This window comes from Sphaerulina musiva (genome assembly GCF_000320565.1).
Source record: "Sphaerulina musiva SO2202 unplaced genomic scaffold SEPMUscaffold_8, whole genome shotgun sequence".
NCBI classification, from domain to species: Eukaryota; Fungi; Ascomycota; class Dothideomycetes; order Mycosphaerellales; family Mycosphaerellaceae; genus Sphaerulina; species Sphaerulina musiva.
The window spans coordinates 1,559,847-1,582,047 of NW_016017390.1; the positions used below are offsets into that span (position 1 = coordinate 1,559,847).

At 52.8% G+C, this 22,201-nt stretch overlaps 7 protein-coding genes across 7 annotated transcripts; 4 read left to right on the top strand and 3 right to left on the bottom strand.

The window, feature by feature from the left end:
- Window positions 1-265: 265 nt before the first annotated feature.
- On the bottom strand, window positions 266-1,510 carry SEPMUDRAFT_150814 (zinc-binding oxidoreductase CipB). The gene is made up of 3 exons (XM_016906413.1): window positions 1,378-1,510; window positions 1,114-1,322; window positions 266-1,059 (listed from the first exon to the last, which is right to left on the bottom strand). Exons 1-3 carry the CDS (start codon window positions 1,474-1,476, stop codon window positions 300-302), a joined length of 1,068 nt encoding a protein of 355 aa, XP_016758970.1. The 5' UTR covers window positions 1,477-1,510; the 3' UTR covers window positions 266-299.
- Window positions 1,511-2,029: 519 nt separating this feature from the next.
- On the bottom strand, window positions 2,030-7,557 carry SEPMUDRAFT_150815 (uncharacterized protein). The gene has a single exon (XM_016906414.1). The coding sequence runs from the start codon at window positions 7,376-7,378 to the stop codon at window positions 2,183-2,185; it is 5,196 nt and encodes a 1,731-aa protein (XP_016758971.1). The 5' UTR covers window positions 7,379-7,557; the 3' UTR covers window positions 2,030-2,182.
- A 519-nt stretch (window positions 7,558-8,076) lies between these two features.
- Window positions 8,077-11,185, top strand: SEPMUDRAFT_150816 (Peptidase_S8-domain-containing protein). The gene is made up of 2 exons (XM_016906415.1): window positions 8,077-8,244; window positions 8,296-11,185. The coding sequence occupies exon 2, from the start codon at window positions 8,360-8,362 to the stop codon at window positions 10,958-10,960; it is 2,601 nt and encodes an 866-aa protein (XP_016758972.1). The 5' UTR covers window positions 8,077-8,244; window positions 8,296-8,359; the 3' UTR covers window positions 10,961-11,185.
- A 51-nt stretch (window positions 11,186-11,236) lies between these two features.
- On the top strand, window positions 11,237-13,182 carry SEPMUDRAFT_150817 (Dehydroquinate synthase-like protein). The gene is made up of 2 exons (XM_016906416.1): window positions 11,237-11,570; window positions 11,627-13,182. Exons 1-2 carry the CDS (start codon window positions 11,525-11,527, stop codon window positions 12,754-12,756), a joined length of 1,176 nt encoding a protein of 391 aa, XP_016758973.1. The 5' UTR covers window positions 11,237-11,524; the 3' UTR covers window positions 12,757-13,182.
- Window positions 13,183-13,712: 530 nt separating this feature from the next.
- Window positions 13,713-14,672, top strand: SEPMUDRAFT_150819 (amidohydrolase 2). Its single transcript, XM_016906417.1, has one exon. It carries the CDS (start codon window positions 13,731-13,733, stop codon window positions 14,643-14,645), a length of 915 nt encoding a protein of 304 aa, XP_016758974.1. The 5' UTR covers window positions 13,713-13,730; the 3' UTR covers window positions 14,646-14,672.
- Window positions 14,635-18,991, bottom strand: SEPMUDRAFT_150820 (CPSF_A-domain-containing protein). Its single transcript, XM_016906418.1, has one exon. The coding sequence runs from the start codon at window positions 18,919-18,921 to the stop codon at window positions 14,872-14,874; it is 4,050 nt and encodes a 1,349-aa protein (XP_016758975.1). The 5' UTR covers window positions 18,922-18,991; the 3' UTR covers window positions 14,635-14,871.
- Window positions 18,992-19,263: 272 nt separating this feature from the next.
- SEPMUDRAFT_127450 (putative lysosomal cobalamin transporter) lies at window positions 19,264-21,640 on the top strand. The gene is made up of 2 exons (XM_016902146.1): window positions 19,264-19,925; window positions 19,988-21,640. The coding sequence occupies exons 1-2, from the start codon at window positions 19,370-19,372 to the stop codon at window positions 21,214-21,216; spliced, it is 1,785 nt and encodes a 594-aa protein (XP_016758976.1). The 5' UTR covers window positions 19,264-19,369; the 3' UTR covers window positions 21,217-21,640.
- Window positions 21,641-22,201: the final 561 nt, after the last annotated feature.

Sequence of the window (22,201 nt, forward strand, 5' to 3'; positions counted from 1 at the left end):
ACTTCTGTTCCGTGCCACATGAATATGAGTCCTGACAGCGAGGACGTGTTGGATTACTTCGGTAATGTACCTAGCTTAAGCATACAAGTGATGATGAGAATGTCTCTGTTAGCCTAGTGGCTGAGATGAGATGATTCTTCTTCCGGATGAACCATTTGTGCGGGAAATATTGGCTCAACTCGAATCGAAAGTCCCAATTGAACATGGTCGTCCAATGTTGCAAATGCATTCAGATGGCACCTGCGAGAATGTCAACAACTTTTGAGAAAGGTTTATTCAATTACGAGTCCACTACAAGCCTAGAGTTCGATAATGACCTTCTTCGCGCTGACACCAGCTTTGTTGGTATCCATACCCTTCTGCACACTCTCCAGACCCTTTCCTACAACAAGTGGCTCCGGTACTGCCAGCAGCTTGCCCGCCTCAAGTGCCTGCGACACAAAATTCTCCCAGAGCGGTTTATTAATTTCATTGATAGCGAAAACATTGCCATACTTCACAGTTTCCGGTGCGCCCTTTTCTGGCGGAGGTAGAGTACCGGCAACGTTGGGAACTCCCATCTTCTCCGCGATAGCGAACGTATATTTGAACGAATCTTCGGTCGCGATTGCATCATAGATACCCGCGAACTCTCCACCAGCAGCTTGAATGGCCTTGACAACATCGTCAACAATTGTTGGGTCTTTGTAGTCAAGAGCTGCTACAGCTCCTAGCTTCTTGACGAAAGCGTGATTGTGCTTGCTAGCAGCAGTGATGACTTTGGCACCAGACGCCGTGGCAAGTTGAATTGTGAGAGCACCAACTGAGGAAGATCCACCCCACACAAGGATTGTCTTGCCGATGGGCTGTGAGTTGAGCGAGGGAAAAGGCAAGCCAAGAAAGCCCTTTTCCCGTGTGTCGTACAGTCCCTGGCCAGCAGTGTTTATGGCCAATGGCAGCACCGCAGCTTCGTTGTAGGACAGTTTGCTCGGCACAATTCCTGCGAAGTGGGCCTGAATGGCTGTGTACAGCTGGAAACCACCATGGCTCGTGTTCTGAGTGGCGAGAGTTGTGGAGTGTCTGGACTTAATTCAGTATTTGCGGCATCATCAATTATTGATAGGACCAACTCACCCAAACACGCGATCGCCCTTCTGGAATTTTGTGACATTTTTGCCGACTTCATACACCTCGCCAGCCACATCACAGCCCAGCACGAACGGCCACTTTTGGACAAAGAGGCCGTAATCCTGGATCTTCCAGTCGACTGGATTGATAGCGATGGCGTGGTTCTTCACAACGATCTCGCCGTCGCCCGCGCTTGGCATATCAGCTGGACCAACCTGTATCGACCTTAGCTATTGCAGCACAGACAGACATTGCGCTCGTGAGACACACTCGCAGTGGATGCCGTGATTCTTTGTCAAGCCATGCTGCTTGATTACCGGACTGGCCGGGCAGCACGCTGCTGACTGCTTGCTTGATTTGTTCGGCCATTGTTATGATAAAGCGTGGTGGGTGAGTGAGTGAGTGAGTGAGGAGAGAAGTTGGAATCGAGTCAGGTACCATTAGTTCGAGAAAAAGAGCTGCCGTCGTCGATGCCGCGCAGCAGTGGCCAACCGTGATGACAGATGACGTGAAGCTTCGAGCAGCTTCCCTTCCACCCTCTCCAGGGCAAATGTTCTCATTTCGCCTCGTCATTCCCTTTCCGATACCTTAGGTACTTTACCTGTACATGCACATTAGGAGGTAGGTACATGACATTATCTACTATGCGTCTACGCGAGCAGCTCGCCATCCACACGGAGGCACCACTACCACCGAGGAGGTGCCCCGATGATGATTAGGTATTCCCACAATGATTCGTTCGGGTTTAATAGAAGCATCGTCCAAAGAGTGCTGTTGCAACCTTGAAGTACCTACGAGTCACAGCCTCACCCGAGTTGTCGCAAAACAACAGCTGGGTTCAATATTAATGAAGAAAACTCACAACCATATTTTCACAACAAACGCATTATCAAGGAAGTATTCACTTTTCTCGGTAGAGTGGCTGAGTTCAGACCCGTAATGCGTTGTGCTTGGTGGGCGTCCTGCGCTGGAAAAGCTCGACTCGCTAGTATGAACACGATGCGCCATATCCAATGATGGACTGCACCTGTAAAGGAAGTCAAAAAGAACCACTCTCCAACGCTGTGCACTTGGTCTACTTCCAAATCTTCCATCCAGCCTTCCCCTTACTCTCACTTCTGCCGAGTTCGCCCTCACCAGGTCGTCCTTGATCCATGCTCGCTCTCCCAGCTCCAATGCCAAAAAATCTTTCAGCTTTGCTCCCTCTCCTCTGTGGTGGAAGAGGTTGCCGTCCCATATGCTCGTCCTCGAAGTCCTCACTGCCCGTTAAGCTCCCCTCACTGTCGTAGGCATCTTGATGGCCATCATAAGCCCCATGACCACGTTGCACGTTCGGAGGCGAACGCCCGTAGGGTCCGCGATTACCTTGTGCAGCAGGAATTGAAGCTGGCGCTGGAGCATTGGTTCGTCGATAACCAGACTGTGGGTACGTGTTGTTGGCAGCAGCAGCAGGTTTGGCATATTGCTGTTGGGATGGGCCAATTGGAGGTCCTTGAAAATGATAGCCTTTCTGGTATGCATCGGAACCATTGCGCATATGGCCAGAAGAGACTCGTGGAGTGTGATTGACGACGTGGCCCGCGTTCCCATAACTTGCGCTTCGCGAGCGAGCGCCGTACGCGCCTCGCCCCGTGTCAGTCAAGCCCATCCCAACAGCCGGACTTGTAACGCCTGCGTTCGGGTTCGAGTTGAGTGCTGTATTTCTCTGAGTCCTGTAGTCCGGGCTAGGCGTTCTGGTACCATCTGTTGTACCTCGATAGTCACTGTACTCTGCGCTTTCTCTCGGCGCCGCAACAGCTCCAGCAACCGTGTCGTCAGTGCCACTGGGAGCCTCCCTGTTCCTATTAAGACGCAGGCGTTCCATTAAGCTTTTCCTGTGAGTCTCAAACTTGGCAGTGTTCTGATCGCCATCACCTGCATACCATAGTGCAGGAACAAGAAGTCTATACGGCACAGTCGTACCTGCCGGATTGTGCTGGTCAACTTCCATGCAAAGCGAGATATCCAGACCACCTTCAAGGTTGACATGTCCAAATGAATCATCACTGTCATCTGCCGCGCCGTCGAGTCCATTACTACCCTTCTTACCGACGAACGAAAAGCGTCGAGGTTGCTTCTCTGAGAGATTGGTCGGACGTCGTTGAAATGACGGTCTTTCTGGAGCGGCATCCGAGTAATATCTCTCCTGGTCCGGGAAGTAGCTGCCACCCGTGGCCGCTGCTGACAGACTAGCAGACCTTTGCATACCACCTGGCCTCTTGTCATTGTGGTTATATGGCCTAGTCTGCTCAAGCGGCTGGGATATCTGGGGCGGACCTCTCTTCGAAGAGCCGCTCAGTCTTCTGACGAGTGCTGCAGGACCTCGAGTGAGACTCATTGTTCGCTTCATGCTCCCCGGAGGATACTTCTGAGCATTCTTCGCGTCTTGCCTGTATTCGTCTCCTGCACCATCGAACTGGGGAGGCCCTGAGGCAAGTGCGCCCGCTTCCTTTCTTGGAGTCGGTGGAGGCGTCGAGCCAGGAATATATTCTCTGATCACGCAGAAGTTTCTTCGTGGAAGAAGATGATTATTGTTCCTCTTGCTGCCATCCACATCATGGCTGAACATGGGAATCATGTCTTCATCGGTATCGGCATCCAAATGGTGGATCTTGTTCCTCTTATTGAGCACATCCGCCATCATGGTAGGCGGAGGAGTATTGACAATTGCTGAAGAGATGATGTTAGGAATATATCTGTGGTCCTTGTCCTTCGACAGACCAAGCTTGCGATTGCTGAAAAACTGTCCCACGGCGCCGAGATGGACGTCTCCACCAAGGATGGTGATTCTGACACTCTTTTCTGCAGCCAACTCTTGCAGCTCTTGGATAAACCAGTTCCGTTCAGCTTTGTGATGTTTCGCTGTCCAGTGATCGTCCAGGTCGTCCAGGATCTCCACGCCGCCATCGAACTTATTTACAAACCCACCCAGCATGCCCGTACGACCAACGGCTTTGATCGGGTCCATAACCCGGCTGGTGAGGATGTTCTCCAAGAAGTTTAGACGCGGGTATGCAATTGGCACCCCGAGGAGGACAACCAAGTGCTTAGTCTCACCTTGCACAATCTCGGTTCGGCAGCGGTCGAAAACAGCATCGTAGGTCTCCTGGCTGAGGATCTCGTCACGCATCCGTTCAGTCCTACAGTCTAGACCTAAGAAGGCGATATGGCGCCCGAGACTCATAAACAAATTCCGCGAGCGCTCATTGATGTACGGACCAGGCGATTTGCCCAGGAGCCAACTCGGCTCTTCAAGCTCGGTCTCACCCGCGACGCTCTGGTGCTGAAATAGCATATAGTATTTGAACGCAATGGCACCGAGACCAGTAAAGACTCGGGTACTCATAAAGTGGTGGGGGTAGCTGCCGTAGCCATCTATAATGTCGTGATCGTCCCATATGTTGACCATGGGTATTTGAGAGTTCGCCATGCTGAAGAGACCTTGGCTGAACCACATGGAGTAGCGATGAAGGTAAAACTCCTCAAGCTCTTCCTGCATCTCCACGGTAAAGTCAGCTTCGTGCTTGTGCTGCGGATTCTTCGTCTGAAGCCATTCTCTAAATAGCTCTGTGTCTCGCATTGCAGCATCATTGTAAATCTGATCGCCGCCGCCTAACATGACGTGAAAGGGACGCGCTTGGTGACGGTTCAGCACATCTCGCCAAAGAGGATCCGGCCCCGAAAACTTGTTGCTGTCGACAGACAATGAGAAGCCGTTGCATGAATGGAACATGATGTTCATCGCGTCGCCTCGCGCCGGAACCCAAAAGCCAATTGCAGGACCTCTATTGATGCGATAGGCGATGCGGCTCTGTCGGTTGCCAAGCTCAATCTCAATACTGAAGCGCCAGAATGTATATCCTCGCTCGCTGTGCAAGCGTACAGCCTTGGTCTCGCGGTACCGACCAGCCCTCTCGCCATCTCGTCTCTTGACGCGAGATTTGTCCTGAAAAGTGATGTGCTGTGTCGGTCGACCATCTACACCGATTGTCGCTTGTGGCCCGAGCACAGGAGTACGTTGCGCTGAGAACAGGCCTTGATTGTTTTCTTCGCGTGAGAGATCAGTACCGCCCTCAATGTCGTGTACTGGTCGAACGTATAGTGCTCGGCCCGTACGAGAGAGCTTCGTCTGTCCAGCGACCGGGTCCTCGTACTCAGGCGGAAGTTCGCGGCCACTGTCAACCAAATGCTGCGGCGGAGGTGTATGCAGGTCCATTGGCTGCGCGAAGATCCGGATCGTAGGTTTGCGTTCGAGGTCCGACTGATCGTCTTCAGTCACAATCATCACAGTGCCCTTCCACACTTCTCTCTGTGAGACTGCATTCGTGCGCTGGTTCCGGATGGTCTGCCGTCGTATGCCTGTATACCTTAAGAGCGGTCCACACTTCAGGAACAGTCGAGGCTGAAAGCCATTGGCTTTCTCCTCGTACGGTCCGTCGAACTGCGCCATGTCCGGTACCTGCTTAGAGCCACTGGAGCTTGACCGTTTCCCATTCTTCTCCCACCAGGCAGCATCGCCATTTTCTGGAGAAGTCCTGGCTGGTCCGAAATCAATATCGTCAGCCGTCAGCACAGCTGGTTTGGCATTGCGCCAGTCCTCAAGAGGTATGGAAGGCTGATAGCCACGACGCGGTTCGTGTCCACGATGAAAGAAGCCTCGTACGCCATGGTGTTGCTTGTCTTGATGGTCATGAAAATTCGCTGGGGCCGAGAATGCAACTTGTTCGCGGGCATGCTGCGCATTTGCCGTCTGTGGAGGTATGGCGTATCGGACGCCGTCCTCCGGACGTGAATTTTCAACAGATGCTCGAGGCACAGGATCAGGTGGGATATGCGCTTCAGCGGCTTTTCGCTCTTTCTTCGATCCGGATATGCCTCCCATGCGGTCCGAATGCAGAGCATTGCGTGCGCTGTACTCGTCTGTTTGTCCACCAGCAAATCGCTTCTGCAGCTTCTTACTGTTGCTTCTGGCGACATTCGAACCGCTATCCTGAGAGAGAGGACTGATTGGTGAGCTGGTTGCCTCACTCTGTATATGGCTTTGGCGTTTATCATACGCTACCTTGCCACGCTCGGCTGCACCAGGAGAATAGCCTGCGCTCGGAATGGATGGCCCACTCCATGCCGCAGCTTCAGCACCTGCAAAGCCAGCGTTCTTAGCACGGTATTTGCGGCTGTCTGAACGTGCAATCTCGACTGAGCCCTTCTTATTTGTCACTGGTTGCGCGTCTTGCGCAGCTGGAGCAGCTGAAGCAATTGGAGCAGCGGGAGCAATTGGAGCAGCGGGAGCAGCTGGAGCCGCTGGAGCAATTGGCTGTGGTCGTCGTTCGGGCGCTCTGTCGTATACCTTCGATTGATTTGCAATCGGCGCTGCTGAACCTGCCGTCGGACTGGTGGGTGACATATTCTCCCTCATCAGCGAGTCCCTGGCATCTCGAAAACGTCTGGCCCCAGCTTCTGCCTGGGCGTCTGGACTTGACACAGTACGTATCTTCTCGGTTTGAGTGGGACGTCGCGAAGCACCGTCGCTTCCCACTCGCGATCGCTCGCCGCGTACTGTGCCACTGCGCTCTCCTTCAGGGTCTGTTCTGCCACCTGCAATGCTCTTTTGCCGTGCTCGTTCTTCGGCGTGGGCCACCCTCGCTCTCTTCTCTTCCTTGCTCCAAGTCTCGAGATGCTGCAGTGGACTGCGATCCGGCACGGATCCTCGCCTCACCCGTTCAGAGATGTTGCTCGCGGTGCTGGCCTGCCGTTGCTTGGAGGGTTGCGCTGCTGCTGGCTGCGGCACGTTTGCAGTGCCCGGTGACATGGCATCGGGACTCCACGGCATCGAGCGTACATTTGTAGGCACATAGTCAGGATCCAGGCTGAGGGCTGGCTGTGCGGCAGGCTGGGGGAAGGTCGTCTGGAAGTCGGTGTCTGGATTCACGACCCGAAGTGGCTTCTTGCTCTCGAGAGTGTTGCTTCGCTCTTTCCGCCTGCTATCAGCCCGCGACGTGCCATTTGAGCCGGTCTGCAGGCCTGTGCGATCAGAGAAGGAACGCTTGCCATCTCCTCCTCCTCCTCCTCCTGCCTGTGGCTGGTAGTACGTGTACGGCCCGGTGGTGACATGCGGGTTCGCATAGAATCCAGGACCGATCTGAGCCTTGGGCGCTGCACTGATCTGCTCGAAGAAGCCGGTTGCAGGGTTGCGAGACCACAGTCCAGACTGTCGTCGTTGGTGCTCAGACATGGCTGCGCTGCAGTGGAGCTATTCCGGTCCCGGTAGCTAGAACTAGGAGGTACCACGGGTCGACGGGACATGAGTCGGGTGAGCAGCTCGCACAACGGGAGCGCCTCGTCTCCGGGGCCAGAAGTCAATGCCAGCAGTGAGACATGATTGCGTCCGCAGAAGGAGAGGTGAAGAGGGATGTATAAGTAGTGAGGTATAGTGGAATCGAGGAGGGCGGTATAGTGGATATAGGTAGGCAGAGCAGGCAGGAAAGTAGGTAGGTCCATGTAATGTAGCTGGAGGCAGGACTCAAACTGGCTTTCTTCTTCGAGGTGGCTGGCATTGCGTAGCGCGCATGCAGCCAGCTATAGTTCTAAGGGCGTGCATAGGTACTGTGCCACAAGGATAGAAAGAATATCTCCTGGCTGAACTGATGCTGATGATAATTTGAGAATTTGAGAATTTGATAATGCCGACGACCACATGTCTGCAGGTGGGCTGGTATTGAGTAATGAGGCATAAGGTACTGTACCTACCTACCTCCTACCAGGTTGTTCTACGACTCGGAAGTGGACGCCGCTGCATAGAACTAACTTCCCCCGACTGCCAAGCGGCCAGCGGTGTGGTGTGCGTCGACACCACGTACCTCCACGGTACTGATTCTCCGAGCGCCCCCAAACCCCTGAAAGAGCCGGCCGTGAGGTGGTGTGGTGAGGTGTGCCCAGTGAACAAAGAGTGTTCACAATTGGATGAATCCGCCGAACGTCCCAAGCCAAATGTCCAAAGTCAAAAGTCGTTATTATTGAACCACGCTTCCAGCTCCGTCGGGATCTGGCCATCTTGCACCATCCATCACCCTCGGACTCCGCCTTCAATTGCTTCTTCAAGTACAGCACCCTCTCCCGACTTAATACTTATTGACGCCAACAGATGTACATGTGATGCTGGGGCCGCTATGAGAGCGACGACATCGACATTCTACTGCTTTGCGACGCCGTCATCATGAAGTGGTCGAGTTTGTTGCCCGCGCTCCTCGCAAGCTCCGCTGCCGCAGTCGCATCACACTCTCCCCGCCGAATACGCGACTACGACGCCTACGACTATTACGCTGTACACCTGCGCCCAGATCAGGATCCAGAGCGCGCAGCGGCCGCCATTGGGCTCCAGTACGATGGGCCCCTCGGAGAATTAGACGACCATTACATGTTCCGGGACACAGCCCCGAAGCACGAATATGACCACATTGCTACATTAAAAGACGACCTGAAGCGGCGGCGGCGAAAACGAGAAGCGGGGGCTGCAGCGCCGCATGTCCTCGACAGTGTCAGATTCTCGCAAAAGCAGAGGCTCGACAAAAGATTTCCCTTGGTCAAACGACGTGCTCTGCCAGATCCAGACAGCTCCAGACAAGGCAAAGGCAAGTTCGGCGCAGACCCGGTAGCATGGGCAGTTGAGGAGCAGGACAAGGTTGCAACGGAGTTGGGCATTGCGGATCCCATATTTAAGGAACAGTGGCATTTGTACAACACCAGAGAGGTCGGGCACGACATCAATGTAACAGGTGTGTGGCTTAGCGGAATCACTGGGAAAGGCATCAACACTTGTATTGTGGACGATGGCCTGGATTTTCACAGCGGCGATCTCAAGGACACGTACTTCGCAGCTGGTAGCTGGGACTACAATGACCCGGGGCCAGACCCGCTGCCGAGACTGTCAGACGATAGACACGGGACGCGATGTGCGGGAGAGATCTCGGCTTCCAAGAACGATGTCTGCGGTGTCGGTGTTGCTTATGGCGGAAAAGTTGCTGGCGTGCGTATTCTCAGTAAAAGCATTTCGGACGCAGACGAGGCCGAGGCCATGAACTACGCGTACCAGCAAAATTACATCTATTCCTGTTCTTGGGGCCCGCCAGACAATGGAGTCGCCATGGAAGCGCCGGGAATCCTAATTCGAAGGGCCATGGTACAAGGCATTCAGAAGGGACGGGGTAGTCTGGGCAGCCTTTACGTCTTTGCCATTGGGAATGGTGCATCAAACGATGATAATTGCAACTTCGATGGATACACCAATTCCATCTACTCGGTCAGTGTCGGAGGCATCGATCGCAAAGGCCTACATCCTTACTATAGCGAGAAGTGCTCGGCGCAGCTTTGCGTCACGTATTCATCTGGCTCGGGAGACGCAATCCATACTACTGATGTGGGCGAGAACGCGTGCTATATTAGTCATGGTGGCACATCTGCTGCGGGACCTCTAGTGGCTGGCATCTACGCCCTCATGCTGGAGGTCAACCCAACTCTAACGTGGCGAGACGTGCAATGGCTCACTGTGCTGAACTCGGTCAAGATTGATCAAGGCGATGACTGGCAGATGAACGAGGCGGTTGGCCGGGAGTTCAGCCATCAGTTCGGATACGGAAAGGCGGATGCATGGGCATACGTTGAAGCAGCCAAGAACTGGACGAATGTGAAGTCACAGGCATGGTACTTTAGCCCATGGCTGCACGTCAAGCAAGCCATTCCACAGGGCGAAAACGGATTGGCATCAAGCTTCGAGGTGACAGAAGAGCACTTGAAGGAGTCCAATCTCGCGCGCGTTGAACACGTCACCGTCACGATGAATGTCGATCACACACGTCGTGGTGATCTTTCCGTTGATCTGATCAGTCCATCTGGCATGAAGTCCGAGCTTTCCACACATCGCCGCAACGACAACACCGCAGCTGGCTATGTTGACTGGACGTTCATGTCAGTCGCACACTGGGGAGAGTCTGGTATTGGCAAGTGGACAGTTATTGTCAAGGACACGCGAAAGAATGAGCACCATGGCAGCTTCACCGACTGGCACTTCAAGCTCTGGGGCGAATGCATTGATGCTGACAAGCAGGAGCTTCTGCCCATGCCGACCGATCAGGACGACGACGATCACGATGTCTATGTCGTACCGACGCAGACAGTTTCTGCTCATACCACATTTGTCGCCCACCCTACCAACGTTCACGGCGAGCCCGCTGGCAACCCGACTGATCATCCCAACCGACCCGTCAAGCCGCCAAATACCCCCAAACCTACAGCTACAGAAGCCCCTGGTGCAGCTGAAGGCGACAAGCAGGATGCTGCGGAACCTACAGCATCCGCATCTCCAGACGACAACAGATACCTACCACACATATTCCCGACATTTGGCGTTTCTGCCAAGACACAGAACTGGATCTACGGGACTATCATTCTGATCCTTCTCTTCCTGACCGGCCTCGCCGCCTGGATCGTATCCGTTCGGTGGAAGAAAGCCAAGCGACGAAACTTTGCTGAGTTCGAGATGGTCAACCAGGATGACACGGACGAGTCTGCTCCTCTTGCAGCTAAAGGACGTGCTCATGGCAAAGCTCGTAACAAGAAGGGCAACGAGTTATACAATGCTTTTGCTGAAGGTAGCGATGTGGATGAAGCAGACGCTTTCGAGCTTGGATCGGATGTTGATGACGATCAGGATGATTTTGGGGAGGAGAGTTCGCGTGGAAGCGACGGGCATGAGAGACGTGATCCCGCTACCGAGAGGTATCGAGATGATGAGCCTGGTAAGGAAGGACTTGACACTTAGTTAGTAGTCGATATTGGACTGAAGGCCTGAGCACAGCATTTTATGGAGAATCAAATCAATCATTGGATGGCGCTTGTAGCATTGGCGATAGGAAATGATGGTTGCATGTTGCAGGAGGTATGAGGTATTGACTTGAGAACGTACAGTATAGGTACCTCTTCGACATGGTGCAGATCATCAGCACTCCGCTATCGGAGACTTGATACTTTAACTCCTACCTCCTCCTCCTACCACTCTCACAGCATGCTCTCCAATTGTAGTATCCCTACCTACATACCTCGCACCATTGAGGTGACATTGCGTGACTTCTCTCCCCGGTCACCTTACCCAGTCACTCTGGTTTCTAGTACATATACTGATTATTCACCATGGCTTCTGCCAGCTTACCAACGCTGTTCCGGCAGTGCACTCCTCGACGTCACACACGCTTAGCATGGGAGCGGGGTGTACAAATACATGCAGCACATAATCGCTTCGCTTCTCCTACTCTGCTTCTACCTCCATCCTCCACAAGCACTTCTCCGTCACATCTTTGCAGCCAGAGCACGCTAACCGCACCTTACTATGCCAACCATCACCGAGTCTTCGGCCACGGATACGGCCTCCGTAGGTCAGTACCACAGCCTGCGCCCACTACGCAGACACGTTACAAATCATCCTCGATAGAATCCTCCCAAGCTCCCCTCAAAGGACTCTGGAAGCCTACCCACCTGCAACGCCTCCACTACGGTTCCAACAGTGTACAGGAACACCTCCTGTCATGTCTCCCCAGCGACAGCTCCAAAGCCTTCATCCTCACCGGCAACTCGCTAGCAACTAAAACCCCCCTCATTCAACAGATCGAACAACTTCTAGGCCCTAAACACGCCGCAACATTCAGCAAGATCGGCCAACACGCTCCGGTCAAGCAACTCGACGAAGCCACCGAACTCGTCCTCAAAGACCCATCCATCGACACCATCATCTCCGTTGGGGGTGGTTCACCGATTGACAGCGCAAAAGCCATTTCGTACCGTTTACACGAGAAACAGAAGGACAAATGGCTCTATCACATTTCCATTCCTACAACCCTCAGTGCTGCCGAGTGTACACTTGGGGCCGGATACACGAATGAGGACGGGATCAAAACCGGAGTTGCGGCCCCTCAACTCGCACCACATGTAATCATCTACGATAGTCACTTCGCGCTCGAAACGCCAGAGTGGTTATTTGCCAGCACTGGCTTGCGAGCTCTAGATCATGCCATGGAATTGATGTATCATCCCACCAGTACCGAGATCTGTAGACAGAACTGTCTATTGGCTGCACATGGGTTATTTGAAGGCCTGAGGGCATATCATCGCAATTCGAAGGATGAGCAGGTCATCACCAAGCTGCAATTGGCAGCCTTCCAATCACTAGGGTTTTTGGCGCTGAATGTCAAGGGCGGACTGGGATTGAGTCATACGCTGGGGTATGCGTTGGGAAGCCCTTTTCAGATTCCTCATGGGATTACATCTTGTTTGACCTTGGGACAAGTGGTGAAAGTGAAGGCTGAGAGCAATGAGGATGATGCCAAGCAGTTGGCGAGGATGGCACCTTTTGTGGGTGTCACGACGAGTGGGGATGCTAAGAAGGATGGTATGGCTGTGGGTGACGCTATCATCAAGCTTGTCGAGGATATTGGTCTCAAGACTACACTGACGGAGAAGGGCGTTGGCAAGGACAAGCTGGACTGGATTGTCAAGACCGCTACCAGGCAGGAGAGTGGGCCGCTCTATGAAAAGGTGAAGCAGCTGGTAGAGACGCTGTATTAGGAAGTCTCCCGAATCTGGCGCCTGGAACGAGCGAGCGAGCGCCGTGGGTGTTTCACTTGGTATCAGTACAAGTACAATCGGTCGACAATGGGTTGCACAGAGCTCAAAAGATACATGTTGTCTCGAAGCTCCTGCTCTCAGCTGTTGCATCTCCAGATAACAGCCTCATAGGGTATGGGGAGATTTCTCGTCATCGGAATGAAGACACCATAATCCTCGTGCCAAATAAGGTCTGCTTAGGCATTCTTCTTCGGTTTTTCCATTTCTATCATGATATGCCAGAAAGAATGTCGCCCGTGATTTACATGTACGTGGTCCAACTCCGGCATCGCTCGGGCTCGGTGGTCGGCATATCATCCCGTTAAGTCCATCTAAGCGAGATCGGTAATGCGTTGGAACCCTTGTTGGAGTTTAATCGATATTGACGGGAGTTGACAAGACTACTGTAGGAGGTAGTACTGTAGTCTGTTGTCCACCGTACCTCTAATAGAGGACGTATTAGAGGTGAAGTTCCTAGCCTGTTTCTTGATATTCTAATTCAGTAGGTAGATATCCACCTAGTCGACTATTGATTACAGGTACTACTTGATTCAACCTAGCTCAGTATATGAACAGTGATATCATCATATCCTCTATTCACCTCGCTTACGTTGTCCATCAACGAACGGTACCAGGTATATTACTACTCCTCAACAACTTACTAGGAGCCCTTTTCTTCCAATACCAACCAACAAAGAACAAAGCTGAAAGCTGATCAATACCATATCGTACGGAACGCCTTTCACAACAACGATCAAGCATTCAGAAAACCAAAAAAAAGACAACAACAAACCCGAACCATGCCTCCCAAAATCGACGTCCACTCCCACTTCCTCCCACCCTGCTACCAAGAAGCCTGCAAAACCCACAACCAATCCAACCCAGACGGCATGCCCCATCTCCCCACCTGGAGCCCCGAAGCCCATCTCACTCTAATGAACAACCTCTCCATCTCCAAATCCTACCTCTCCATCTCCAGCCCCGGAACCCATCTCGTCCCAGGCAACGACACTCTCGCACGCAGCCTAACCCGCGACTGCAACATTTACGCTTCCAATTTAAAAAAATCCCACCCTAATCGATTCGGATATTTTGCAGCTTTGCCTCTTCCCGATATCTCAGGAAGTTTGCAAGAAATTTCTCAGGCGATAGAAGAAGGTTGTGATGGATTTGTTTTGATGACGAATTCGCATGGAAAGTATTTGGGAGATGAAGAATTGAATCCTGTTTTTGAGGAATTGAATCGGAGGAAATGTTTGGTGTTTATTCATCCTACTACTCCGCAATGTCCTTGTTCTTCTTCTTCTTCTTCTTCTTCGCCGGAAGGGATTGCTGCAAAGGGAGGAGGAGAGGTACCAGTAAAAGCTACGCCGTTTGCGGGAAGAATGCCGAATCCCATGTTGGAGTTTTTCTTCGATACGGCTCGTGTGGTGACGAATTTATTCATGAGTGGGACGATTCAACGATGTCCCGATTTGAAAATTATTCTTCCGCATTTGGGAGGTGCGGCGCCGAGTTTGCTGTCGCGTTGGACGGGGTTTAGTCAATTAGTTCCGGGGCCGTGGGAAGGTATGGAAGAGGCCAAAGTGGTGGAAGTCTTTCGGAAGCAGATTTGGTTCGATATGGCGGGTTTTGTATTTCCGAGTCAGATTCGAGGGTTGATGGATGGCGTGGGAGTGCCGCATACGAGATTGTTGTATGGGTCGGATTTTCCGTTTACGCAGAGTGATGGGGTGGAGTTGTTGTTGGGGCAGATGGAAAAGGGCGTCAAGGAACTTTTTAATGAAGAGGAAATTGAGGATTTGTATACTAGGAATGCGCAGAGGCTGCTCTCGAGTGGTGAAGCGTAGTTACCTACCTAATTAACTACATGTAAGGTCAGGTAGCTATCGTCCGCTTGCTATACGCACGAAAGTCCAACTGCGGATATTCGCAGCTTCGTAGCAGAGCTGAGCAGCACACACTACTGCGTGCCATGAAGATACATCCAGATCGTAGTCCTCGTCATCTACGACACCAATAACGTATTGCTCGAAGATCGTATTCTCATTTGCCGGGTTGCTCTGCTTGGCAGACTCACAGATATCCCAACCCTCCGCCACCCACGATTTCCAGATCGCTTCTCACAACCCAGCCGTCACTGCCAGCTCGGCCAAGCACATCAGCTCTCTTAGCAGCACCTAGTTCGCCGATCCTATTGACTAAAGAGCCATCAACCACACCTCTCGCTCCACCAAAGCTCTCGGCCTCCACAGCTCTGTATGCCCTCGGATTGAGACCCGCAGCGTGTTCAAGTATCGCAGTGAGATGTGTCTGCAGGGCTGATAGTCGCCGATATGCAGCTTCATCCAGAGGTGTGATGAGGCCAACTGATCCGGATCGTGATGTTGCCAGAATGTGATGAAGTGAAGGTGGAGCTCTTGTGGCTTCCTCGTTGTTCCCATTCGTCCCATTTGCCATGTCTCGATCTTGACTTTCGAATGGCTTCAGACTGGAGGGCACGAGAAGCATGTTTGTCACCAGATGACCAATATGGAAGGTGCTTCTGTGTAACAATCGCATGCCGCCCACTGACTTCGGATTCTCGGGATCATACTGCAGAACATGCAGGTCATTGTCGGCGTCCATGATCAAGATGTACAAAGCTCCATCGAAGGGAAGGAATTCTGCAGTCATCACCTCCATTTTGCTCTTTGGTGACTTGCCCATCACAGTGAGCTTGTATGGCTCCTCGGTAAATCCGCCGAACCACAGGCCTTTCCATGCATCACCCGCTAGCCACATCCCTCGCCCAGGTAGCACTTTGAGAGTATGAGTATAGCTTTGTGCGTCGAGAAAGGCGACTGGTAAGCATGTTCCATCCTCCTTCAGTCCACGCACCATGAGCTTGAGACCTTGTGCTGTGCCGAGGAAGCCTCCGGGGAGAGGGCCAGCGATAGAAGTGATCGCGCCACGTGCCTGTTCTCGGGCAAGCTGGTGGAGTTGGAAGCCACTCTCGGGAACATCTGGGTCCGGTACGACATCGATGATATCGTACAAGATTACTGCACCTTTGGCTGGCATATCTTCGCCCCGCTGTGCGGCAGTGGATACGACCACAAGATCCTTCTGCTCGTGCGTATTTTCAGAAACCTCCAGCGACATCACTTTCAATGCAGTCACAGTTTCGAGATACCCCAGCTCCACTGACTGTAGTCTCTGGTGAGACTTTGCGGATACAAGGTGAATGGTATACTGCGGAACCTGTGGTCGTAGCTCAATGTCATCCTGCTCCGGGTGACGGCCGTCTTCGCCTGCGAAATAGAAATCGATGTCTCTGCACGTCGCTACCACGTACACTTCCCTTTCCGCATGGTATGCAATGTGTCGCACATCTTCGCCAATGTCCACCTGTTGTATGCTCCACCCAGTACCGTACCATGTCTTTTCCGGTAGCTGATTCTCCTGCACCTCCTCGTCTGCGTTGATAGTCAAAAAGCCGTGCTCGCAGCCAGGCCGGTGAACTGGCGACATTACAGTGGCACGTTGCGATGACTGCGTGTCCCGCACCTCCAGCACCTTAAGAAGAGATGAAGACTCTTTCATCAACAAATTGGTGGGCCCTCCTGGGATGTTGACTGCGTGGTACCCACCCACTTGGATACGCTTGAGTGGCGGGGTTTGAGCGTCAGATAGTTGCTCGTTATACTTGGGGATGTACGAGAACGGCACTTTCCGGAAGTGCAAGCTCGAGTGCCACGAGTCTTCGTTTGGCCGAAGTGGATAGTGAAAAGGCTCATATAGCACGATATCATCCATTGCTGTCCGCACTATCAGATATGGCTCAGTGGCGCTATCCTGGCCGAGATCTGCCACCAAAAGTTCCGTCAAGGTAGCTTTCGTTCCAACCCGGCGTGCCACAGCATCAGCCGCCAGTATCGGAGGCAGATGAGGAAGATTTGGTAAGGCGTAGACAGACGTGAGGTCTGGCAAGCTGAACACATGCAGACCACCATCGGCGTCCAGCAGGAAAAGTGCAGCATTCCGCCCCGTCAGCACACCGGTGTAAATGCACCCACTGAGCCACTTCTTTTCCGTAACCATACCCTCACCTTCAAGGGTCTCTAATTCACCGCCTTGAACAGCAAGCACTTGGACACTATTATCACCTCTGATCACTAGCACATACGGATCGGAGACTGCGATGTGCACTATGCTCAGATCCTCATCCGTTTCCTCGTCAGTCATAGGGATGATCTGGTCCAGTCCGAGCTTGGCATTATATGTTCGCAACTCTGTGCGACGTGTTTGCACAACGATTGTGCCGTCAGCGACTGTAGCCATATCGAGGGTCTCTCCAGCGCTCTCAAACTCGGGAGCAGAACGCTCAGTATAGCTGCTACCATCTTCATCCTGCGAGGGAATGTCGTACACTTTGGTATCGTCGCCATCGAAGACAAAAAGAAGGTTGTCGTACTCTGGGAGCGCAGCATTACGCTGTTTAGGGCGAAGTGCCCATGTGGCTCTCGCCGCGCCAAGCTTACACTTGCGCCGTACTGTTGGTACGATGTCACGATGCATGAGAGTAAGTCTGCTAGCCTGTTTACGACCAGCCCCTGCTGCAATCTCCAGTCTGTCCTTCCATGGACCCGAGCGACCGAGACATACTTCATGTATCGGTCCAGTGGAGAGTAATTCGTCTATTATAGAGAACGTGTACTGTGCAGTCGAAGTCACAGCCGTCTCCGATGATGCTCGTTTCTTCGGCTCGGGTGCTGCATCGTACAAGTCATCGTCGTCTTCTTCCATTTCCTCGTCTTCATCGTCCGCCTCCTTATCTAGCATTTGTGCATGCGAACGCTTCCGGTTGAGCGCCGAGGTAGGTCGTGACCAGCCCAGAAGTGAAGAGGCGCCGTCCTCACTGCCAATGAAGATCTTGCTGCCTTCAAGTCTTGCCATACATGACGGCGCTGTGTGAATCGTTGTGCTTCCGTTTTCGGACGTGGCTCTCTTTACGTTCAATGCGCTTATACTACGGCCATGCATTTGGAAGGAAAGTATTGCGAGCGAGCCGTCATTGGTGACAATGAGAAGCTCACCAGTCTTGGAATCAAGTACTTCTACTCTGCAGTCTTCGAGTTTTAGATTGAGATGAGACTGATCTGCCATGCCAAAGTCACTTTCCAGCTTTGCAAATTCGTTGACTGCAGTAGCATTTGCCTTGCCGCTCTGATCCACATGCACGAGCTCATTCGTGCCAAGAAGCAAAGCGCCACCCACAGGCAGCGGCAATGGCACGACCTCCCACAACGTCGAAGGAAGCTTTGGTACGCTGATGAGGTTCGTAGATGCCCTTTGCTCCAGATCCAGCGTGAGCACAGTATACGTTAGGATATCTTTGCGCTCCTCTAGGAGGCTGTACGAAGGCTCCACTGTCGCCGACAAGATGCCAAATGTCGGCTCCCGGTACTCGTGCAAGAAAGCCAAGTGCACAGCATGACTGACGGAGGGATCCAGCGCTGTGAGCGCCAGTGTGAAGGAAGCCTTGTAGGGCGTGTGCTCGGTATCGCCATTGGCGTGTGGAACAGACTCGGTCCTCTTTGACGTCGCAAGTGCATGATCTGCATCGAACTCGCCCTCCTCTTCTTCTCCAGCTAGCTCATCTCCAAACTGTCTGAAGGGGAGAATGGCCAATTGTCGAGCGCCAAACTTCAAGGCGGCGCATCGTGAACTCGGGTCGACGGTCAGGATGGAGTCGCAATCGGCGAGGGGTGGTCCAAAGGGGGCAGATATCACATTATCGCCTTCGTAGAAATGCAAGCTAATCGTGCTGATTCGATAGTTCTCCGGGTCCCACTCGACCAAGCTGAGCTTCGCGTCTTTGAAGGAGAGGAGGACAGCTTCGCCTCCCGACTTGGTATCCAGAGTCTTGACACGTGCTATCGAAGTGACAGTGCCTGCCAGGCTGTATTCCCCCACCAACACCAGTTTCTCGTTCCCGCCATCATTGCCCGCGGCCTTGACGCCAAAGACCTGCAGGAGCGATGTCTTCGCGACCACGAGGTTGTTTGCTTCCGCGCTCACGAATGGCAGCGCAACAGCGTGCGTGACAGCCGTGGGAGGCACGAGTTCCGTATAGCACTGCATCCGCGCTGTTTACCTGGCGTCTTTCCGGCAATGCATCCCCTCTCCGTGATTGTGTTCGTGCTCTTGCTCCTTTCCCTTCCGTTGTTGTTGTTGTGGTTGTGGTTGTTGTTCCACCTCCCAAATGGGAATCTCGAGCTGTCTGGATCTGGCAAACGCGCGCGCCCGCGAAGCATACCAGGTAGCGAATGGGAGGGCGAGGGCTCGTGCTGAAGTCTAAATCCAGCTTCGTCCGTCATACCAAGCAGCAAGCCAAGCTCACGCGCCGAGCTCACAGCTCACATCAATCAAGGAAGGAACGACGCAGACAGGCAAGGCAAAGGCAGGTCGACAGCCGTGTCTCTCCCCTCCCAAATCCTCTTCCTCTTCCTCTTCCTTTTCCTCTTCCACTCTCTCTTCTTCGCCCTCGCTTCCTCTACCTCTTCCTCCTCCCCCTCGAACAGCCGTCAACATGGCGCTCATCGAAACAAGCTTGATCTGGGTGGCCTACGCCGTGTGCCTCGCCATCATCTTCTTCATCTCCGCCATCTTCGTCTACGTCTACCAGAAGCCAGGCGAGCGTACCGTCGCCGTCACGCTCATATGCCAAATCACCATCCTCGCCCTCCTCGCCACGGTCTTGCTGATGCCAGTGGACGTAGCACTGGTCTCTTCCACAACGAGCAGGAAACTGGGCAGGAAGAAGGACTGGGCTACCCCCGATAAGGTGGATGATACGCTGTACACCCTCAAGATCGTATACTACACGCTGTACAGTCTGGACGCTGTTCTGTGTCTGCTAGTCGTCCCTTTTACCTACTTCTACTACGAAGAGTATGATGAAGTCGCAACCGAAGAGGGACAGCAGACCATCGGTTCGAGACTATGGGCTGCTTTCAAGTGGACAATCGCATTCATCGTCTTTTGCGTGATCCTGTTCCTCGTGGGCTTCTTTGTACCAGTCACCAAGAAGGCGCGAGATGATCACAAGGATCTGGACTTCTTCCGAGACCTACTTACTGAAAACCGTGAGTAGGGCATCTATGCAAAGCATACTGCGTGTGGTAGGACATCTCTAATCAGTGCACAGACGGCGAACGAGCTTTGACCTTTGCCATTGGCGTACTCATCCTAATCGGCACCATCCTCTACTGCTTGTACACTGCACCGGGCTTGGCTCTGCTCCCAGTCTCGCTCATCAAATCCGCACCAAGCATCTCAACGCCGCAACTTGCCGAAACAACTGAGAGCCAGCTTGCACAGAATCGTGAGAGGCAGCGCCAGCTCGAGGGACGGAGCGAGGGCCGAGAGGGCGGTCTGGACGGCCGCGACCGACGCGAACTCGAGGCTCTGAACCGCGAAGAGCGCACATTGATTCGCCGCCAACGCCTCGCAGAAGAGAATGCTGGAACTGATCGGAACTGGATCGTCAAGGTGTGGTTGAAGATGGAAGCTGTCTTCCGCCCGCTTAAGCTCCTCTTTGGGCTCCTACTGGTCGTCGTCGCTCTGGTCATTTTCGCCAGCATGCTGATCACCATGGTGGACAAGATCAAGAACTCTGTCTGTGGTGTCTCGTGTGCTTACCTTCTAGGCAAGACGAAGATCTTTCAGCCGATCAATGCCCTCCTCCGCGAGACGTCCAAAATCTTCCCGATCGACTATGTCATCTTTCTCTTATTGACAGTGCTCTTCTTCTGCGCCTCGGTGGTCGGTCTCGCTACCATTGGCATCCGATTTCTCTGGGTGATGCTCTTCCGCATTCGCAAGGGCCACACCACGCCGAACGCCATGCTCATGGCCACGGTCATGCTCACACTCATGACCTTCGCCCTGAACTACAGCCTGGCCATGATCGTTGCACCACAGTACGTCACGTTTGGTGCTCAAACATACTGTGACAGACCCACCGGAAACCCGGAACAGCAACCAGACTGCAGCCAGCATCACAGTGCTATCAAGCCTTGCTCAGAGAGATCAGACAACCCCGTGGCGAAGATGGTCTGCACACCTTCGGTAGTTTCGACATTCCTCAACAGAATTACAGCCAACTTTCCCTACCTTGGCGTGGTGGATTTCTACGCCCAGTTCGCTTTCCTGGGCATCTTCATCATTGTCTTCTTGGTCACACTATTCCGTGTGCCCAAGCTTGACGAAGAACAAATGGACGAGGATCTTCAAGAGGCAGAAGAAGAAGGTCTGCTAGCCTCGACCGGTAGACGCTTTGGAGCAACATGGCAGGATATTACCGGACGCTCCAAGGGCGTAAAGAGGTCGAATTATGGTGCTTTGTCAGGTGGGGTTGCGAACGGCGATGACTGAGTCTGAGTGTACGAGCATCGGGAGAACAGGACAGGACAAAATGTGAGGAATGTACTGAACTCACGGCCCAAGAATGATTCGGTGTATATGAAAGGTGATGTGTTTTTGTCTCCTTGGATACCCTTCTAGCATCTATTTCAGTCTGGCAAACAGTTTACGCACATCGACAGACACCATGTTATTCCCATTAAAACGCTTCTATTCGGAAAGCTTATCTCGTCCATCGCTCGTTCACTGGCCCGACTTAAAGAGAAAGTCGAAATACTGCGCATCTGTCATTCCTTCTCGCAGGAGCGAAGGGTTTTCAATCGCGAACTTATCTTTTACATCCCGAGCTTTTCCTCCATGCTCCAAGGCGAAACGAAGAAAATTCTCTCCACGTCTTGATGACGATACTTTGAGATCTGTAAGGTCTAGGATTCGAGGCTTTTGCATAGACCATGCGCGTCAGACAAGCATCCTCGAGTTAATTATTCTTGTGGGAGATTTGCATGTTCCCTGCCGAGGTTTGTCTTCTGCCAAGTCGTGCTTGATTGGCGATCCAATTTCTCCCGTATACCATACCATACCCCTATTCTACTAGGTATCTACAGTAGTCCGCAGCGTCCAAGTCGACTCGGCCATCACATGCTCGCCACAAGCATGATGAGGGAGGGGCATATGATCCTCGGCTCACAGCTATTTTAGAGATTGAGAGCAGCACGTTAAAGTTGTTCTGCTGCCTACGCATTTCTGGCTTTTACAAACTACTGGTCAGTTCGCAGAGAGCACGCTGTATCCTACTCCACTCGAGCATTTGTTTTCTGCGAGCCTTACCTTGACCTTGTCACGACTGCCCATGTGTGCTAGTCCTGCTACAATACTTTATGTACGAGACGGAACTGACCGCAGAAGGATGGGGATACTGCACCTGCTTTGCTGTAGGTATGCAGAGCAACCGAGGAACTAACTCTCTTTACGATGATGCTGATTTTTGTTGTCTGTT